The sequence below is a fragment of the Saccopteryx leptura genome, chromosome 4 (genome assembly GCF_036850995.1).
Source record: "Saccopteryx leptura isolate mSacLep1 chromosome 4, mSacLep1_pri_phased_curated, whole genome shotgun sequence".
In the NCBI taxonomy this organism is placed as follows: Eukaryota; Metazoa; Chordata; class Mammalia; order Chiroptera; family Emballonuridae; genus Saccopteryx; species Saccopteryx leptura.
In genome coordinates, this window is record NC_089506.1 from 120,165,038 (window position 1) to 120,187,210 (window position 22,173).

Sequence of the window (22,173 nt, forward strand, 5' to 3'; positions counted from 1 at the left end):
CACGCGTGGTCACTGTAGAGAAGGAACTGAAACTCCCCTGCCCAAGCTAGGCAGCCACAGCTGATGTTGGATACAGGGCTCTATTTAGGAGTCAGACCAAGACAAGTGAAAATTCCTTGGGTTTCGTTTCTTCTCTTCACTCTGAACAAATCTTATTTGGTCGTCTGTAGCCAGTGCTGGTGTGGTAAACAGGTGTAGGCTCATTTGTAAAAGCAGCTTCCTGAGCAAACAAGTACACATTAGCTACTTACTTAGCACATCAGTTGCTTCAGCACAGATCATTCTATCCCCCTGTCCTTTACTTCAGAGGTGGGGGTGGGAGGTGGGCAAGGAGACAACCAAATCAGTTGTGCTTTTTGTCCTCACAAAACTTCCAAACTGTGGTGTACGGTCCTATCAGAAACACCAAGAATATGTTATGCCCTCGACCACAATCCTGGAGTGTGTGAAGGTGGGGCCCGGAAACCTTCCTTGTGGACAAGCTCTCCCAGCACTCTGAGTACAAGCCAAGTGTGGGCATCACTCCTCAAGGAGCTCAGCCAGACACTCATGCCCGCCCCCCAAGGAGCTAGGAGTTGGAAATTAGGACATAAGAGTCCTGACTCCCTGACCTAACACCTGAGATTTATTTAGATTTTTATTTTAAGGCAAAGGAGGAAAAAAAAGATACAGAGTGAAGAATTCATTGTATGTTTATTATTCACAGTTAAACACTACCTACCAAACGCTATCCGCAGAGTTAAAGAAGTACACAGTTCTTTTTAAACACTGATTTTTTTTAAATATATACACACAAAACTTAGTTCAGCAAGGCTTCATGATATACACCAATTCCAAAATCAAACAATCAAATGGTCCAGGTATAGAATGCCAGATTCCTTTTATCATCAGTGAGGAAAGGAGAAGCTGTCAGGGAAGGAGCAAGGAGAGGCCCAATGCTCTGTCCAGAAGGGCAGCCGCTTGCTGAGCCTCTGAGTGCTCTGGGCACAGTCTGGCTCCATAACCAGAGTCCAGGGAGACTTTGAAGATCGCTTCAGAACACAAGGCCATCACCAACTCCTGGCCCCAGTTGTGTTGTGGGAAAGGGACTAGGTGGATAAAGTTCACAGGCACATCATTTTGAGGGACAAGAAGCTGACAGAAGACAGACTGAGAGCTCTTCAGTGGACTTGGCCTTCATATATTTCCAATCATTCCTTCCTGCCATCCCTGTGTGATGAAGACATTTCCGTTTTGGGGGCTGGGGTGGAGCAGCTATGAACACAGCCCGCTGTGAATGGAGACATGAAAACCACCCAGTTGTTTCTTGAACTCTGCCCTAAGGCTCACCTGGGCAGGTTAGGTGTGGACACAAAAGGTAAAAGGCATGAACAGATATCCCTGGTTTTCAGAGCAAGAAAAATGAAGACTCACTTTCTACCTCAATGTAGGAATACAGTATGTCCTGATATACTTAGCAACAGTTCGCGTTCCTTGGGCTTTCCTGTGTTTGAAACTTGTTGGCTCCAGGGATTTGTATCAGGGGGGTCTCTGGGTACTAAAGAGAGGGGCCGACAACACCTGAGATGGCAAAGTCAAAGATGCTGACCCCGCCCCCCAAAGGCCGGATCCAGTCCACTGTGGGCAGAGCTGCAGCCTGTCCTCCTGCCCTGGCAGCTGGTCACACTGCTCCCTGGGCAGCGACCCCAGATACCTGGGCTTCCATCTGCTTCAACCCCAGGGGGCTCACAAATATTAAAGCTAATTTTAATGACTCCAGGCTTAGGACAGGCAGAAGGTCCACACCTTCCATTTCTACTTGCCTCCTCTCTTCTCTATCTTGTTCTCCCCTCCCCGCTAAGGGAAAAGTATTTACAGAGTAGGAGACAAATTGGCTGAAAAGCTCTGGACTGTCTTTAACATACAAAAACAAAACAAAACAAAAAAACACCACTCATAAGCAACTCTTGAAATAAGAAAAAAGGCACTATGGAAAAACAACATGCTCAGGAATACCATTCGGAAGGGAAAACAATGTGGAAAAGAGAGACACAGGTTTTCAGTTTAATTTTCTCAGGAAGTCATGAGGGGCAACACTCTTTCCTTTTACCCCAGTCTATTTCCAACTCTGACGAAGCACACGGGTGGGGGGCTGGATGGCAGACTCCTATTTGCTCCCGCCTCTGACAAACATACAGAACAGAGCCTCCCCTCCCACTCTCGTGTGTATGTGCAGAACCAGCCATGGCTGTTCTTTCAGTCATCCCAGCTAAAACAGACATTTTGCATAGAGAAAATACCAGCCCACTTGGTTTCTTTTCTTTTATTATTGGCATCAGTTAGGACTGTATGTGGCATTAAATGTCATGCACTGATGAATAGAAAAGAAAAAAAAGATTAAAAAAAGGACAAAGGAGGAGAACTAGGAGCAGCAGTGAAACTTTGTAATAAAAACTTTTTTCTTAATTTATAGGTAACTTTTGGCATTGTTATATCCAACTTCCCCTCCCACCCCCCAAAGTTCCAACCAAACTGAGCGGATCACCAGGTGACCCATCCAGGTGTTCTGAACTTCCTCATTGGCTGCTGTTAGAGGCAGCGTGTGGGTTTAATTCATTTGCATGTGTTTTAAATTTTCCACTTTCTTTAAATAATCTCTTCTTGATTCTTAGACGTTCCGGTTCACGGGGGTGACGTAATTGCGGGGAAACATGCCAGTCTGCCCATGGCAAGCCCCTTTCCACCAGTTGGGGTCTGAGTTATCCATGACGTGGATAAAGTCTCCCCGACGAAACCCCAGCTCTCCATCCTCCTGGGGATCAAAGTCAAAGAGGGCTTGGACGTACGTTGGTTGCTGCAGAGGAGGGGCAGGGAAAAACATATATATTGCATCCTGATTGTAGTCAGCCCCCATGAGTAGGACTGGTTACATGGGGCAACAGATGTGTGCCAACGTTTCCGTATTTCCTGAAATAACCCCCATTTCTCATCCCTTCTCCCTTTATTCTTAAATGTTCTAAGATTATTCTCTGTGGGGGCAATGTAATCTTTAACCAATGCTCAAAATTATACGGCAGCTCCTCCTTCAGTGGCCAGTTGTGTCATATTATTAAGCAGAGGGTAGCAAGTGCTCCTTTAAGGGGAAAGAACTTTGGAAAGAGCCGTCAGGTTCTGTTTAAAATCCCAGCATTTGAAAATGCTTCAGTTCCCATCACTTTATCACTTATAAAATCCTGAATGTTTTATAGAATCAAAAAAATCAAGAGCTTGAATAAGATACGGTAGTGCTTATCAGAGCAAGTGTAACTTTCATCACAATTTGCTTCCAGGGAAAGAATATAAGAGAATGTGTTAAAGACCCTCACTCCTAGAGACACAAATGCTAAACTAGCAACACACTGCCTCAGAGGAGCAGCCTCTGGAAAAGGCAAAACTATTTTATTTCAGATTCAAATCTTTCACATGAATTAAGGGTAACATTTTAAATGATGAATGTAGAAACCTCAGAAGCAATCCTCTGAAGAGGTACCTGCTTGCCTGAAGAGCTGTTTTCACTGCTAAATATAATTCCACCTCTCTTTTATGAGGCTTACCTGTGGCACCTGTTCAATGTCCCGGAGGAATATCTGCTGGTTTCTGGAGACAGATGTAGATCTGTGATAATCTACCAGCTCATTCAAAGAATTGAACTTCACCACCCAGAGGAAATACTTTCCAGCTCCATCTCGGAGCACCTTGAAGTGCTGCACGTCATTTCCAAACCTGGGAGGGGCAGGGAACACACAGGAGACCAGGTCAGGGTCAGGGGGCTCTGCCCTGGGAACCCCCGAGGCCATCTGCCCATCAAGAAGGCAACACTTCTCACAGCTTAAGGGGACCAGGACTGCAGCCTGGCATGACTTCTGGCTGGAGGTCAGGATGATCACTGAGCTCCACTGAAGACTACCACTGACAACATGAAGAATCCTTGCCAGACAGGAAACCCTGTCCATCAGTCTAATTCTGAAGATGTTTGTAAATAAAAAAATCCCTACCTATGGTGTGCCCCCCATGGCAACGAAGGAAAGAAACAGCCTATTTAAGGCAAGGACAGCGACTTAATTATCTTTACAAATGAAAAAAAAAGAATTAAAATCCTATGTGATTTTAAAGACTACAAAAGGTGAGAAAGGAAGTAAGGTACGAAGAGGAGGGACTGGACATCCTTTCAATAGTTCTGTAACTGGAAACAGCTAAAGTCATGTGTTCCATTCCAGGACACTTTAGTTCAACTCATGGGAAAAAGGTCTCAGAACAAAAGAACATATTGGGACAATAAAGAGGCCCAGGTACCCCCCTCACACCCAAGGAAAAGGTTTTTCTACCTGGTAAAAGGTAGAGCCCCCTTTACACTGGCCCACAGAAGCAGCAGGAGTCTGGCTGAGCCCAGTGGTCCATTAGCACAGTGCTACGCGGCCAGCATGTCAGCTCAACGAAGGCTCTGCCTGTCCTATGTTGAGTCCTTGGTGTCTACACCAGTGCCCAGCCCTCAAAAGGCACTCTAGGAAGATTTGTTAAATAAATGAAACTAGTCTCTTCTGACCCCGTAATCTCAAAGCTAAAGAAAAGAAACACTTCGTTAAAACCCAGCAGATGGCAGCACTGAGCTTCTAGGAATCCACCAACAATGAGAAGCCAAGTGTTCAGAAACAGTATAGTAAATCCTCACCTGAACGCCATCCACAAGTTCTGTGGCTTTAAGAGAAATGACTTATAACGAAACTGATTTTACACAGGCAAACTGATATGAGTGAGGGTTAAATTCCTACCACACTCATCAATGTTATAATGAAAAGGCTTGCAGTATTGCTGTTTCAAGAGAGAAAAAAAGATGAATGCAGAGAAAGCTTTATGAGGAAGGACATATTCAAATGACACTTCTGGCCCCACAGAAGTCCACTCCTTCTGTGTAGTAAACTGGTTTCTGATAGGACCACAGCGTTTTCCATCACAGATGCACCACATCTCAAAACTAGAGAAACATCTCAGAGACTAGATTCTTGAACCTCCTTTGCGAAGGTGTTTGATCAAGACTGTTAATGACACCGGATTTGATTTTATTTCTAAAATACTAAATATAGTATATGATCTATTTAAACCTTTTATTTGATAAAATGGATGTGGGAGCTTCTCGGCAGCTACCACACACACTGACTAATTATACTCAGACAAGGCCTCCAACTAAACGCTAGTGGCCACAGTAAGGTCCAAGGATTAACTCTTGTACTCCTTGTCCTATATTGGTTGATTTACACTCAGGTCAGTATAAAATATAAGGAAAACAGATGATGAAATACAAGTTAGTAAGGGGAGGCAGAAGAGGGTATGGGGGTGGATAAATGGTGATGGACGGAGACTTGACTGGAGGGGATGAACACACATAACAGAGATGTTATGAAATTGTGCGCTCGAAACCTGTATAATTTTGTTAACTAGTGTCATCCCAGTAAATTCAATAAAACTAAAAATATATAAGTTCATCAGAAGCATAATGATCCTTCTATGTTGAAGGTGCTCACCAGACCCTCATTTGCATGCATTTACATTTGCACATTGAAAAGCATGTGGAAGTGTGGGGGAAATCTCTACCTCCCACTAACTTCTGCTGAACCTAAAGCTGCTCTAAAAATCAAAGTCTACATAAAAGAAAAAAAAAAAGCCATTGTTAGATGAGAAAAAGTTGTAATTAAATCCAGTATGACTTTTTCATGTTGGGACTACAAACTGCTGGAAACATCTATAAGGTATTGCAAATACCACCTGAAACCACCTCCCATATCTATCTTCACTGAAGAAAAAAATTCTACATTAAATTTACATTTCAAAAAACCCTTTACATATTTGGTCTTAAAATGAAACAAGATACTCAGTTGATTTTTTTTAAGTAAAAAAATCTTTACATCATTTGTAAATGGCAAATAAATTCTTATAGCCTTCATTAAAAAAAAAAAAATTTAAACTACTCACTTCTTTGTCACCTAAATGATGAACTGATGTGTAAGTTTCCTGGGAAGGGGTTCTTGTGATAATATATTACCAACCAGAAAAGGACTGAGACAAAAATACATGGAAATGACAACTTGATTCAATATCCTTATGTTGCAAATGGGGGCTGATTTGCTTAGAATCCTCTAAGTCCCAATTTATATTCTCCATGACTCCCAGGTCATAAAACATCCTGTCTTTCCCAGTCCCTGTTCACCAGCTCCCTTCCACATCTAAATTTACCATGGGGAAAGTGAAAAACCCAAAAACCTTTGTGGTGACTTACATTTTAAATTAATGTGAAGGGCCTAAGCCAGTGCTGGCAGATTTTTATTTTATTTTATTATTTTTTTTATATTTAAGCTAGATACCTGATGAAGGCTCACAAAAGCAGCTGACTCAGCCATCAGTCAACCACTCAAGAGTCTGCAGGAACCCCCCCCAGAGGGAAGGGTGAGGGTGAGAACAGAGCAGTGTCTGGATGCACTAAGAGGGGTGGGACTAGGGAGAACTGGCAAGCACGTGCTGTCTCTGTCTGAAGCGGCTGTTCACCAACTAGACTGCTTCCACAGGAATCCAAACCTAGTGCTGCTAGAATAAATTTTTAATAGGGGCCAGGAATTAGAATTTTAATGTAACATCTCTGAGTTGTAAAATATCCATGTGCAAACTTTAGTGTGTGTTTCCAGACACCTGGCCTATGGCTTCACAACTCATATCAGCTGAGATGGGTTCCCAGCAACCACGCAGGAAATACTTACTTGACAGAGAGGGAGAAGTCCCCAGGAGCACTCTCACTCTCTCGGATGAGGAAGGCCCCATCATGCCGCTGTTTGCTAAGCATTTCTTCTGCTTTGGCTCTGGGGATTTTGCCAAAAAACCACCTAAGAAAGGAAGGCAAGCCAGTCAACATCTGCTTTCCCAGAAAGAAATGGGATATGCAGCCTCCGAAATGTGAGTAACAGACCAGTCTTTGCCAGGGGAAGGACCTCCTTCTTTCTTTTTTAGCCTCAACATGCCCAATCACTCCATCAGTCAGGATGACGTTCAGTCAAGTCCTCCTTTGAGAGATGGACCATCTCCCTTCAAACAACTTCACCTTACCCCACTCTCCAGAAAGTGACTCAAAATACATGATTGTACACCACTCTTCCTATAGAGGTAGACATTCAGAAATGGGTCTCTGGGGCCAAACACTATTTGGCTCCCTACTGACATAGCAAGGCAAGGGGAAAGCCCAGGCCTACTGATTTGACCACAGAAGGGGAGACAGATTCCTTCTTGGAGTCATCTGATAAGGTTGTAGCTTTGTTGCAGTGGGAAATAGGGATAGGAAAGCTGGAAGGCCCAGATGCTTGAGACAGGGCTACTTCTTGGATCAGCCCAAAGGGAAGAGGTTCGGGATGTGAGAGGGCAGCATACACTAGTAACTAATGCTGGCATTCCTCGCAAAGCCAGTCTCTGTCATCCCTTATCAAAGTTTAGTTAGGAGCCATCAGGACAGACTCCTGCATGTGCCCAACCGGGATCCACCCGGCATGCCCACCAGGGGGCGATGCTCTGCCCATCTTGGGGCATAATTTACCATGTGCTTAGGCTAGCTGCAAAATTCAATTTTTCATTTGGAGTTAGTTAGATTCTTCTGCTCCCAATGCTAATTCACCTTGGACACAAGAAAAAGAGGGTGAATTCATGGAGAACTGTGGGACCAAATGGCCTGTGGTAGAGCGTCGGCCTGGCGTGCAGGAGTCCCGGGTTCGATTCCCGGCCAGGGCACACAGGAGAAGCGCCCATCTGCTTCTCCATCCCTCCCCCTCTCCTTCCTCTCTGTCTCTCTCTTCCCCTCCCGCAGCCAAGGCTACATTGGAGCAAAGTTGGCCTGGGCACTGAGGATGGCTCTGTGGCCTCTGCCTCAGGCGCTAGAATGGCTCTGATTGTGGCAGAGCGACGCCCCAAGATGGGCAGAGCATCGCCCCCTGGTGGGCATGCCGGGTGGATCCCGGTCGGGCACATGCAGGAGTCTGTCTGACTGCCTCCCCATTTCCAACTTCAGAAAAATACAAAAACAACAACAACAAAAAAAAAACCTTAAAGTCACAGCTGCCTAAGTATTTCACATGAAAACCATACTAATCAAGATGGATGAACTGTAAAAATCAATTCCTTCCTTCCTTCCTTAATTCATTCATTCCTTCCTCCCTCCCTCTACTTTCTCTCTTTCTTTCCTTTCTTCCTCCCTCCCTCTTTCCTTTCCTTTTTCCCCTTTCTTTCTCTTTCTCCTCCTTCCTTCCTTCCCCCCTCCCTCCCTCTTTCCCTTTCTTTCTCTTTCTTTCCTTTCTTCTTCCCTCCCTGTCTCTCTCCCTCCTTCTTTCCTTTCCTTTTTTTTCCCCTTTCTTTCTCTCTTTCTCCTTTCTTCCTTCCATCCGTCCATCCTCTTGTGACAAGAGAGACAGAGAGAAGGACAGACAGGAAGGGAGAGAGATGAGAAGCATCAGTTCTTTGTTGCAGCTCCTTAGTTATTTATTGATTGCTTTCTATTTTTTTTTTTCTTTTTTCATTTTTCTGAAGCTTGGAAACAGGGAGAGACAGTCAGACAGACTCCCGCATGCGCCCGACCGGGATCCACCGGGCACACCCACCAGGGGCGACGCTCTGCCCACCAGGGGGCGATGCTCTGCCCATCCTGGGCGTTGCCATGTTGCGACCAGAGCCACTCTAGCGCCTGAGGCATAGGCCATAGAGCCATCCCCAGCGCCCGGGCCATCTCTGCTCCAATGGAGCCTTGGCTGCGGGATGGGAAGAGAGAGACAGAGAGGAAAGCACGGCAGAGGGGTGGAGAAGCAAATGGGCGCTTCTCCTGTGTGCCCTGGCCGGGAATTGAACCCGGGTCCTCCGCACGCTAGGCCGACGCTTGATTGCTTTCTTATACGTGCCTTGACGGGGTGGTGGGGGCTACTACTGGGCTATTGACCCCTTAGTTTCAAACCTGGGTCCCTCTGCATTCCAGTCCAATGCTCTATCCACTGCGCCACAGCCTGGTCAAGCACACTGTTCTCTTTTCAAAGTTGTCTTTAATGTATTGTTATGATTATTTTTAAAAAGCAACCACACTTCTTAGAGCTAATAAAGACCTATCTGCTTCATTAAAATCCTTATGTGGTAACTAACATTCGTTAAATATACAAACTATAATAATAAATGTACCAGACAGTCCACTAACCTAACTTATGTGACTATCTTATTTATAAGTAACTGCATTGGCAAGAGGTCTCCAAAAGAATATACTATACTAAAAAAAAAAAAAAAGGAATATACTATACTAAAATTCAAACAGAGATGTGAGCTGCTAGAAAGGATACCTTCAGAAGTTGCTATTAGTAACCTTTAGACCAGTGGTAGTCAACCTGGTCCCTACCACCCACTAGTGGGCGTTCCAGCTTTCATGGTGGGCAGTAACAGAGCAACCAAAGTATAAATAAAAAGATAGATTTAACTATAGTAAGTTGTTTTATAAAGATTTATTCTGCCAAACTTAGCAAAAATCCGACAAAGTACTTGGTAAGTAATTATTATTATATGCTTTAACTTGCTGTAACTCTGCTTTATAAATTTTATAAAGTAAAGTTACTTCCCTACTTTATAAATCACCATTACTGTGGAACTGGTGAGTGGTTAGAAAATTTTACTATTAACAGAGATACAAAAGTGGGCGGTAGGTATAAAAAGGTTGACTACCCCTGCTTTAGACAGTCCTAAATCTACCTACTTGTTTCTTTCTCATTTTCTTTTCTAATACAGGCTGAGTAGCTGATACAGTCTATTTTCCTGCTTCTACAAATAACTCAAGGGTAAGTCCTCCAGTGCCTGGAAGTTAGGCCACACACATAAAAATTCACATGAATACAATAGAATGATCTCCAGTTATGAAAGGAGAGTAACAGTATTGAGACTAATACTTGAGACCATTTAAATATTTTCTATTTTAATCTTTGGTGCTTTCAAGTTTATAATGTATTTGCACGCACAGGCATTTATTTGCCTGGGATGGGGTGAAGTACTCAACAGCCATATTCTTTCCTCCTAGAACCCCAAGATCTTCCTAGCAGGCAGGCATTTTCCTTTCCTTTCCTGCTTTTTAAAATACAAGCAGTACATATAAATGAAAATATCCTAAATGTGCATGCAGTAAAAATAAAAAGCAATACTCTTCCCTCAAACTCCCCAGAGACAGCAGCTGTTGGCAGTTACATGTGTATGTTTTAGAGACATTCCTTTACCTGCACAGATAGCTAGCTATAGCTGCAAGGGTTTTTTGCTGCCACTTAAAATTAACTCAATTTTATTTTCAATTAAAAAACCAAAAACTGAAGCAAGGGTACAATAACTGGAATTTTTACAAAGTAAACACATCCGTTACAAACACCCAGACTGAATAAATAGAAAATTAGTCGAAGACTTTATTAAGTAAACGTTCTTTTGTATCTCTCCCATTTTTTGCTAAGCATGCATGTGTGTGCGCATGCACATACACACACACATTTGCTCCCCACCCCCTACCAAGGATGTCCCACAACATAAGGGCTATCCCACTGTATGAGGAATAGCTATCACTCTCAGTTACAACATTTAAATACCATCACCCTACATTTCTATAATATTTTATACTGTATTTAAACTACATGGCTATGGTCAAAATTTAAAAAATCTTTAGAGATAGATTTAAACCACAACACAAATAGCAAAGGAGAAAGCTAATGGGAGGAAGCTGCTTATTTTGCAATTTAATTCCTTGCTACATCCCATAAACTCCCACCCATATGCATTTAATGTGAAAGCATAGTTGGACCCAGCCCCAGTATCTACAACTCATTTTGCAACATTAATGCCAACAATCATCTTGTAGTCTGTATTTAATTTGTTAACTCAAATGCTATAATAGGTCATACCCCATTTTAAATTTCCCTCTTTCTAACAAAAACTAAAGGTTTCGAGGAGGGGTGGGAGAGAGGAAGGGGGAGAAGAAGAGGGGGGGAAAAGAGGAGGAGAAGAAGGGAGGGAGAAGAGGAAGAAGAGGGAGGAAAGACCTGGTACTCTGCTCTCTCGTAGCTATGAAACTGACACTAACTCTATATACTTACTGGTGTCCAGCCACAGAGCAGTTCCATAACATGAAACGTGCCTGTAAGACCAACTACCACATAGGTACAAGGTCATGGTCTTTTTTTAGCAATCCACTCAGAGCTTGGAATAAATTTCCAGCTAAAGTCTGTGAAGAGCACCTATACTGGATGCTTCCCAATCAATTTTTGAATAAAAGTTCTTTATTTTAATGTTTATTTTATTCATTTGAGAGAGGAAGGCCAGGGATCAACCAGTAACCTCTGCTCTTCTGGATGATGCTCTAGAGCAGGGGTCTCCAAACTTTTTACACAGGGGGCCAGTTCACTGTCCCTCAGACCATTGGAGGGCTGCCAAATACAGTGGTCCTCTCACTGACCACCAATGAAAGAGGTGCCCCTTCCAGAAGTGCAGTGGGGGCTGGATGAATGGCCTCAGGGGGCCGCATTGCGGCCTGTGGGCCGTAGTTTGGGGAGGCCTGCTCTAGAGTCTAACCAACTGAGCTATCCCGCCAGGGCTTCAAGTTCTTTTCAGTGGGGAACCAGGTACGAGGTAACTCTTCCTAAAAGGCTAACCAACCAATCAGGCCAGTAACCACAACTTTCCAAGGAAAGTGGTCTTTTCTATATTTTTTTAATAGCTGGATTTGAAATGTCTGTCACCTGAAACAATCCAAAGGAAAACAAGGATTTAGAGCCACAGGCATTTTACTTAACACAAAAATTACAGTAAGAGGTTCTTTCAGTATGAAAATATGAAAATGAAAAGGAACTTAAGTTCATTATGTTATCATTGGATTTATGGTCGGAGTCAGCAAACCATGGCCCTTTGCCTAAATCTGTCCAGTTTTTATATTGCCCACAACCTAAGAAGACCAAGGGTTGCTTTAAAAAACTCAAAAGAAGACTATGTGTCATGACAGATTGCATGTAACCTACAATATTTATTATCTGGCCTTTCACAGAAGTTTAACCAAACCTTGATCTATTCTGAGGATGGACTGAAGGAAAAGGTGTGCACACATTATCTGGCTTCCATGGGCCAAGTGAGGGAGATGCACTGTGAACCAAGGAGCCCTGCCCACTCCCAATAACCACTACTCAAGTGCTTCTCTCCGAGGAGTACATTCCATGACTCTGTCCATGAAAAGCCCACACGGCTTCCAAAGCAAATATTGATGCTAAGTGGCTATAAGAATGCAAAGCAATGCTTAATACACCTCCCAGGAGTATAAATGCAGAAGGCATAAATCTTTAAGAAACCCCCCAAAAATGGTTTGGGCAGGACCAAACTCATAGTTAGAAATATATAAGATAGTACAAGTTCCAAACAAAAAACTAGAAAAACAAAGTTTATAAATTATATTGTTTTTCACCTTGTAAATCAATGAAACTTTTATTGAGCCATTAGAAGGTACCTGGTTCTCCTTGAAGTAAAAAGAATTTTCTTCAAGCATATCCTAATTTCTTTATTATAGAAATGTCTGTATAGATAGATATCTTCCCATTACCAAACTTCAGGGTAACTCAACCTTCTGTCTCCAGGCTAAGCTTCCTGGATGTGACCTCTTAAAGAACTTCATGTTAAATACATAGACATTTTGTTATACAGTAATTTAACTACAGTAGCTAACTTCCCAGCACCTAGCACAGTCTCTGCCACATAATAAGAACTGTGCAAGAATATACTGATCAAGGCATGAACCAACAGACAGCTATATGGTGAAGCTCCTGAATTATTTGTTTCATTTTGTAGAAAGTGAATCATTATTTTGTGTGTGTGTGACAGAGACAGAGAGAGGGACAGATAGGGACAGACAGACAGGAAGGGAGAGAGATGAGAAGCATCAATTCTTCATTGCAGCACCTTAGATGTTCACTGATTGCTTTCTCATATGTGCCTTGACCAGAGAGCTATAGCAGAGACCGAGTGACCCCTTGCTCAAGCCAGAGGAGCCCACGCTGGTGACTTCAGGGTCTTGAACCTGGGTCCTACACATCCCAGTCTGATGCTCTATCCATTGCGCCACCACCTGGTCAGGCGAAAGCGAATCATCTTTTTAGAACAGATTCAGTTCATAAGATAGCATTTGGCCCACACTGAATTATTAGTGATGGTTATCTTGAAAGGGGTATGTGTATGGGGAGAAACTCATGTAACACTCCATAGTTTTCTACAGTCTTTTTTTTTTTTTAAGTGCGAGAGAAAGAGAGAGAGAGAGATAGGAAGGGAAAGAGATTAGAAGCATTAACTTGTAGTTGCATCATTTTAGTTGTTCATTGATTGCTTCTCATCCGTGCCTTGATCAGGGGGTTCTAGCTGAGTCAGTGACCCCTTGCTTAAGCTCGCAACCTTGGATTTTAAGCCAGTGACCTTGGAGTTTCAAACCTGGGTCCTCAGTGTCCTAGGTTGATGCTCCATCTACTGTGCAAACACTGGTCAGGCTATAAACTATTGCTGTAAAAATTTTTATTTATTGATTGATTTTAGAGCAAGAAAGGGGGTGGAAGAGAGGAAGGGGGGGAGAGAGAGAGAGAGAGAGAGAGAGAGAGAGAGAGAGCGCGCGCGCACAGTTTGTTGTTCCACTTATTTATGCACCCATGGGTTACTTCTTGTATGTGCCCTGACCAGGGAACAAACTCACAACCTTGGCATATCAGGACGATCCTCTAAACATTCTAACTAACCCAACGGAGATACTGGGGCAGGGTAGTGGTGATCTTTAAATAATGAAACAATTGTTTTATTTAAAACAATAGTGTAGCCCTAGCCAGTTGGCTCAGTGGTAGAGTGTCAGCTCAGTGTGTAGAAGTCCCAGGTTCAATTCTCAGCCAGGGCACACAGGAGAGGTGCCCATATGCTTCTCCACCCTTTGCCCTCTCCTTTCTTTCTCTCTCTCTCTTCCCCTCCCTCAGCCAAGGCTCCATTGGAGCAAAGTTGGCCCAGGCACTGAGGATTGCTCTATGGCAGAGGTCTCAAACTCGCGGCCCGCAGGCCGCATGCGGCCCACCAAACAATTTTGTACGGCCCACAGACTAATCCACGAACTACAGTTTCTGGTTGTTTTGTGACACTGAAAAGTGTTGTGTAACAGTTGCCTTTTGTAGACCTAGTGTGGCCCACCGAACGGCTGTAATCCTGCTCTGCGGCCCACATGCTGAGTTGAGTTTAAGACCCCTGCTCTATGGCCTCTGCCTCAGATGCTAGAATAGCTCTGGTTGCAATGGAGCAACATCCCAGATGGGCAGAGCATCGCCCCCTAGTGGGTTGTTGGGTGGATCTTGGTCTGGCGCATGCAGGAGTCTGTTTCTCTACCTCCCTTGCTTTTCACTTCAGAAAATAAACAAAACAAAACAAAAAACAATAGTGCTGCCCTGGCCAGGTAGCTCCATTGGTTACAGCATTGCCCAGATATACTATTAACATACAATATCATACGCTTTGTTAACTATCTGGGAAGACAGAATTAAAATATGATATACATCCCAGTGATCTCAATTTTTTTTTTTTAAGATTTTATTTATTGATTTTTACAGGGAGAAGAGAAAGAAGGAAGGATGGGAAGTGAGAAGTTTCAACTCATAGTTGCTTCATTTTAGTTGCTCATTGCTTGTCCTATATGCCTTGACTGGGCTAGCCCATGGTTTCGATCCCGCGACCTCAGTGTTCCAGGTCAACGCTTTATCCACTGTGCCACCACAAGCCAGGCGACCTCAATTTTAAAAACATTACTGGAAACAATCAGGTAGATCTGACAGTAGGGCCCAACTTACGGATGTGGTTTCATTTCTATGTAATTCTTGGGAATGAAGCCATCTTTCCCATTGAGTTCTGCCTTGTACCAGTTCTGATCACATTCTTCATTCAAAACCTAAAAAGAAATAAAAAATCAATACTGTCCTTTTCACTTTTAAAGGAGTAACCAAGACAATTATATTATTATTTAGGTTGGTTTGAAAAAGGTATTATTTTAAGTATTACCAGGTACATGGATCCAAGAAAGACTTCCTATAACTTCAAACAACCAGAATAAGATCAAACCTGATAGAAAAATTAAAAATAAAAAGAAATTGCTCTGGCCCAATAGCTCCATTGGTTCGAGTGTTGTCCCGATGTGCCAGGGTTGCAGGTTCAATTTCTGGCCAGGTCACATACAAGAATCAACTGATGAATGCATAAATAAGTGGAACAACAACTCAATGTGTATCTCTCTCTCTCAAATCAATAAAAAAGATTTTTTTAATAAAAAGAAGAAGAAACTGTCCCTGGAAATGAGAGTTCAGGCTCCCAAGCATCTAACCGTAAACCCTCAGCAGAACAGCAGAAGGGAGGATGACAGGGAAAAGTAACAGACTAGTTTGAAAGTGGCGATTCTGAATTCTACTGAGTGAACACAGACCCAGAAACATGACCTGACTATCCAGGGTTACCAGGTAGTGACTCACATGTAGATTTTCAGATCCCAAATGAGTGTTCTAATACTGTTCCCTGTGCATTACACAAATAGGCTAGGCGATGACATTGTAATCGATAGAGAAGCAATGTTCAACCTTTTCCATCTTATGGCACACAAAAACTAATTACTAAAGTTCTGTGGCACATAAAAAAAATTTGGGGGGGCTCATTTGACCCCCCCCCAAAAAAGAGGTATAATTTTGATTCACTCATACACCAGATAACTACTTCTGTGTTGGCCGTTGTCATTTTTTTATTTGACAATCTTGGGGACAAGAATTCAGTGTCCCGGACTGAATAGTCAGGTATTGCATGTTTCAAAAATTCTGTGGCACACACACTGGTTAAAAACCACTACTGTGCCATCTTGTAAGTTGCAGGACAGATGTAGATATAGAGTAAAGGCCATCCTTTGAATTCTACATTTCTAACAAACAGCAAAGGGAAGAAAGCACTAAAAAAAAGTAACTTAAAAGAGAAAACAGAAATGTAAGCTAAACTTCAAAATGATGAACATAGAAAAATGTTTATGGGCTAGGAAGTAATAGTCAATTTACACTATACAACAAAATTCTAAAAGAAAATTGGTAAAATTTAAAAATATTTTTGGGGTGATAATAGTTAATAAAATTAAATAGGTTTCAGGTGTACAATACTATAACACATCATCTATATGTTGTATTGTGTTCACCTGATAAGTCAAGTCTCCTTCAGTAAAATTTTTTAAATTAAGACTTTATTTATCCATTTTTAGAAAGGGGGTACAGAGAGAGAGAGTGAGAGAGAGAGAGAGAGAGAGGGAGGGCAAAGAACAGGAAGCATCAACTCCCATATATGCCTTGACCAGGCAAGCCCCAGGTTTTGAACCTGCAACCTCAGCGTTCCGGGTCGACAATTTATCCACTGCACGCCACCACAAATGAGGCTAGTAAAATTCTTAACAAATGGTTTATTCAAGGTACTGAACAATGCTATACTCACTGCCATATTAGAATCTAGATTGCTTTAGAGTGTATAATGTGTCTGTATTGGCATTTCAAAGTGAGACATGACTTTATTTCAGACTGAAAGCTAACCAACAAATAGCCCAACATTAAGTGAGCTTCAAAGAAAACTCACTCTGAACAGAGGCTATGCCCTGAGGAGTTATACAATGCTGGTGCCTATCTGTGATGCTGGACAACCTCTGGCCCTACCAGTAGGTCACTGACTTTTTAAAAAATTTTTATAGGTCACTGACTTTAAGTGTGCAAGATAAGGTGGCAAATTCTGTGAGTGTGAATTTGAGAGCTCTGAAAAAAATCAGCCACTGGTAGGTAAATCCCTTCAGCTTCAATGATGAAAATTTGTTTCTTTTCATCATTGTTTTCCCCCCAAATTATTACATTTTATTAAATACTGTGATGATACAAACTAATATATGTAAAATACATTCATAAATTTGAAAACTTTATTGATTGACTTTATAGAGAGAGAAGGGAGGAAGAGAGAGAGGCAGAAACATCGATCTGTTCTAGTATATTCACTGACCAGGTATCAAACCCACAACTTCTGTATATTGGGACAGTGCTCCAACCAACGGAGCTATCTGGCCAGGGCAATACATTTGTAATTTTAAAATATGCATTTCAAAAACACTAAACTGTGCTGTAGCCAGCAAAGCTGTTCTGTTGCTAGACAATTATAAAGTGCATATGGAGGATGATGGTTTGGAAGGGAGAGTGTTCTTTTAAAAAAAATTTTTTTAATTGCTTTTTTTAGATAGAGAGGAAGGGTGAGAAAGGGTGAGAGCGAGAGAGAGTGAGAGAGAAAGAGAGAGACAGGAACACCAATGTTTCTGTATGTGCCCTGAATGGGGATCAAACTGGCAACCTCTGTGCTTCTGGGCAATGAATACTCTAACCAACCAAGCTACGTGGCCAGGGCTCTAAGGGAGAATGAATGTTCTTAAGGTGCTCCCTGCCATGAGGACAGGACACTGGCAACCCTGAGCAGTAAGGCTGATTCAATAGCATCACAGAGATGCTGTATTCTTAGGAGGAAGCTGTCATCCCAGACATCACAGCAGACTCAAGAGCATTAGAGCGAAAGAGCTATTTTAAAAGCTGCTTAAAACCAGGATTTTCTTTCTTTCTTTTTTTTCCTGAAGTTGGAAACGGGGAGGCAGTCAGACCAGACTCCTGCATGCGCCCTACTGGGATCCACTGAGCATGCCCACCAGGGGGCGTTGCTCTGTTGTGACCAGAGGGGGCGATGGTCTGCCCATCCCAGGTGTCGCTCTGTTGCAACCAGAGCCACTCTAGCGCCTGAGGCAGAGGCCATAGAGCCATCCCCCGCTCCCGGGCCAACTTTGCTCCAATGGAGCCTTGGCTGCGGGAGGGGAAGAGAGAGACAGAGAGGAAGGAGAGGGGGAGGGGTGGAGAAGCAGATGGGCGCTTCTCCTGTGTGCCCTGGCACACAATCGAACCCGGACTCCTGCACGCCAAGCCGACGCTCTACCACTGAGCCAACCGGCCAGGGCAAACCAGGATTTTCTTATCTACCAAAAAGAAGTGCCTGAAAAAAAATATGGCCTATCAATTACTTTATAAAGCTATCAGTCTATAATAATAAAAAATAAATAAACTTTAGGCTTATAAACAAGTTTTTCTCTTTTTAATTTTTTTGTGAGAGAGGGAGGAATAAAGTTAGGAACATCAACTTGTAGTTGCTTCACTTTAGCTGTGCACTGATTGTTTCTCATATGTGCCTTGACAAGGGATGTGACCGAGGACTCAAGCTGAGTCAGGGGCCTTGGGCTTTAAGCCGGTGACCCTGGGATTGTATAGACGGTCGACATCAAGTCAGAGACTCCCTGCTGAAGCCAGTGAGTGACCTCAGGATTCTGGGTCGACACTCTATTCATTGAGCCACCACCAGTCAGGCACAAGTGCTTCAAAATGTCTTTAAAATTCCTAAAATGGTGAGTTATATACCTACTCTAAAGATTCCTTGGAAGACAGTGGAGAGTCAGGAGGTTATTATGGCCCACTTGGGCATCAAAACAGAATAAGGTAATCACTTGGAAAAGGTCACTTTTTAAAAAAAAAATGATTTTATGTACTGATTTTACAGAGAGGAGAGAGATGTGCAGTAGAGCAAGAAGTATCAACTCACAGTAGCTTCACTTGAGTAGTTCATTGATTGCTTGTTGTATGTGCCTCGACTGGGCAAGCCCAGGACCCTGAACCAGTGACCTCAGCATTCCAGGTTGAGGCTCCATCTATAGAGCCACGACAGGACAGGAGGGAAAGGTCACTTTTAATTTAAGGATAACTATTCTATGCCAGCAGTTCATATAGCAACACATTATTCTTGTCATCTTTACTAAAACTGAGGCAAACCCAACCCTAAAAAGTGCTCCCTCCCAATAAAAGAAACTCCAGGGCAATTTCCAAACTTGGCACCAATTTAGAACCATGAGTTTCTGCAGAATAAAATTATTACTTGGGCCTGACCTGTGGAGGTGCAGTGGATAAAATGTCGACCTGGAATGCTGAGGTCACCAGTTTAAAACCCGGGGCTTGCCCAGTGAAGGCATATATGGAAAGCAACTACAATGAGCTGATGCTTCCCACTTCTCCCCCCCCCCCCACACACACACTTTCTCTGTCTCTGTCTCTTTCCCCTCTATCTAAAAAAAAAAAAATCAATAAATAAAAAAAATTTTTTTAAAGGTTTAAAAATTGTATCTTATTATAACTTGGTGTTTAGTAGTAAGCTTTTCTCTCTAAGAAGGCAGGGAAATACAAAATTAATGCATTTAGTTTAACTTTACAGAGACAGAGTGAGGATAGACAGGGACAGACAGACAGGAACGGAGAGGGATGAGAAGCATCAATCATTAGTTTTTCATTGCGCGCTGCAACACCTTAGTTGTTCATTGATTGCTCTCTCACATGTGCCTTGACCGCAGGCCTTCAGCAGACTGAGTAGCCCCTTGCTGAAGCCAGCAACCCTGGGTTCAAGCTGGTGGGCTTTTGCTCAAACCAGATGAGCCTACGCTCAAGCTGGTGACCTCGGGGTCTCGAATCTGGGTCTTCCGCATCCCAGTCCAATGCTCTATCCACTGCGCCACCGCCTGGTCAGGCTAGTTTAACTTTAATGTAATGTGTATATTAATAGAGAAAATTTTGGTTCTCTGGAACATTCCAGCAGCCAGAATGTCACTTTACCAGAAATCCAAAGTACTGTTCCACATACCTATAACCCTCTTTATTCTGGAACTGAAGAGTGTCCCTGCTAACTGCAGGCCACCTGAGAGTCAGGGGGGTAGGTCTCTCCACCCACCCACTCCACTGGTACATGCAAGCCTTGAAACTAAGATGGTATAATTCAAGATATTTAAAAGTAAGTTTTATTCACATGTATAAAACAGCAAAGGACATAAATCAACATAAGTGAGTCTAAGGAGGAGAAGAGAAAGGGATCAGAACCATGTGTGGATAAGTATGCACCTACAGAGACTGTACTTAACTTGCTATGGTTGTAGATGAAAGCTCACATCCTCCACAATTTTTAAAAGCTTGATCAGAGTTCTGAGAATGAGGAAGTAGCTCCCATCACCACTTCCCTACGACAGAAGGCGTCTTAGCATGCACTTGTTCATTACCTCTCAGCAACTAGATAGCTGAGTTCAACAACCAGATTTTCATTCCATTCTGAAAATCCCAAGGAATGTTTTTAGCTATTATCCCACAGCTGCATGTTCTATTCCTACCTCCATATTCTCTCAGGTTATGACTCTGTAGCCACAGAAAGCACTTTAACTGAAGCAAAATGATCAAGAGATGAGATTATGAAAGGAGGAACAGAAGAGTTTCTGTGAAAAGATAAGTTCAGTTAAAAAGAAGAAGAAGAAGAAAAAGGCCCTCTAGATAGCTCGGATGGTTAGTGCACTGTCCTGAAGCACAGACGTTGCCAGCTCAATCTCCAGTCAGGGCACACACAGGAACAAACTGATGTTTCTGTCTGTATCACTCTCTCCCTTCTCTCTCACTAAAATGAAAAAATAAAATTTTTTTTAAAAATTAAAAAAAAAAAAAAAAACCCTGAAAATGTTATAGTCCAAACAGGAAGAAACCTAAAGGGTGAGGAATGATGTAATGTTTACAAAGGAGAATTAAAACTATTCCATTAATGCAGTGGTCCCCAACCTTTTTTGGGCCATGGACCAGTTTAATGTCAGAAAATATTTTTACGGACCGGCCTTTAGGGTGGGACGGATAAATGTATCATGTGACCGAGACAAGTGTCAAGAGTGAGTCTTAGACGGATGTAACAGAGGGAATCTAGTCATTTTTAAAAAATAAAACATCGTTCCGACTTAAATATAAATAAAACGGAAATAATGTAAGTTATTTATTGTTTCTCTGCGGACCGGTACTGGTCCGCGGCCTAGGCGTTGGGGATCACTGCATTAATGGAAGGGGAAACAGGGGCTTTCAAGGTGTCACTGTTATATTTCATGCATTCTAGTTACCTTGGTGAGTTCAGTCTGTGAAAATTCACCAATCTGTGTACTTATAGATCAACTTTTTTATATGTATATCATACTTCAACTAAAAGTTAAAAATATTTCAGTCAGGAGAACATTGTACTATCATGGTCCAATTTACATTAAGAAAACACACCAGAGCCTCATACATCTTGAGCACAAACTTTTCACAGCTCAAAAATAGAGGGAAGCAGAAAATAACACGATGAGACTTCAGAAACTCTTACGATGATGGCTTACTATCACTACTCTATGAAAAAAAGTCATTCCCAGAAATAAAACTGTCTTTACCAGGGATAGTTCAGAGCAATCTACATGTCCTACTTGTCCATATCATGGGATTCTGGTAACACTGTTTGCTGCTGCCCTGTCCCTCAGGCCCAATTTGAGACCATTCTAAAAGCACAAATTCCCATTTATACCAATACCAATTCAAAACATCAATTCTTCGTTGCAGCTCCTTAGTTGTTCACTGATTGCTTTTCTCATAAGTCTTGACTGGGGGTGGGGGGGCTACTGCTGAGCTAGTGACCCCTTGCTCAAGCCAGTGACCTCTGGGCTCAACAGCAATCCTATGCTCAAGCCGGTGAGCCCGTGCTCAACCGGTGACAGAGTTTCGAACCTGGGTCCTCCGTGCCCCAGTTCAACACTTTATTCATTGCGCCACTGCCTGGTCAGGCTCCAGATAGTTTTTAAAAAAAGAAAAAGCCAGAGGTTGAAAATCTAAGATTTCAGACCCCTTGGGATGCACCTAATCATGTGGCAAGAGCACAGGACTCAAGAGGATGAACACATGAGTTTAAACTCCATTTTCATCAACAATGAACTGTGTGACCTTGGGCAAACAACTCTTCTCCAAATCTTGGGTTTCCCCAGCTATAAAGCAGTGACAATACCTGCCTCCCAGATTATCCAAGGGGAGTCCATTAGAAAGTGGAATAAGCAGCACAGCAACTAGTTACAAAGCCACACTCCAGCTGCCCTGGTGAACACACTGACTTCCCACATAACTTTGTCGGACACATTAGCACTAATAGTGCTAATAAAACACAGCAGTCCTG

General features: G+C 42.7%; 1 protein-coding gene across 1 annotated transcript in view; it reads right to left on the reverse strand.

The window, feature by feature from the left end:
- Window positions 1-674: 674 nt before the first annotated feature.
- The window catches only part of GRB2 (growth factor receptor bound protein 2), a 95,751-nt gene continuing 74,252 nt past the window's right edge, over window positions 675-22,173 (reverse strand). The window contains exons 3-6 of the mRNA XM_066381196.1: window positions 14,895-14,992; window positions 6,765-6,887; window positions 3,573-3,741; window positions 675-2,833 (exon numbers count right to left, since the gene is read on the reverse strand). Of these exons, the coding sequence (XP_066237293.1) occupies window positions 2,648-2,833; window positions 3,573-3,741; window positions 6,765-6,887; window positions 14,895-14,992 (576 nt within the window). The 3' untranslated portion in view covers window positions 675-2,647. The remainder of the gene's footprint in view (window positions 2,834-3,572; window positions 3,742-6,764; window positions 6,888-14,894; window positions 14,993-22,173) is intronic.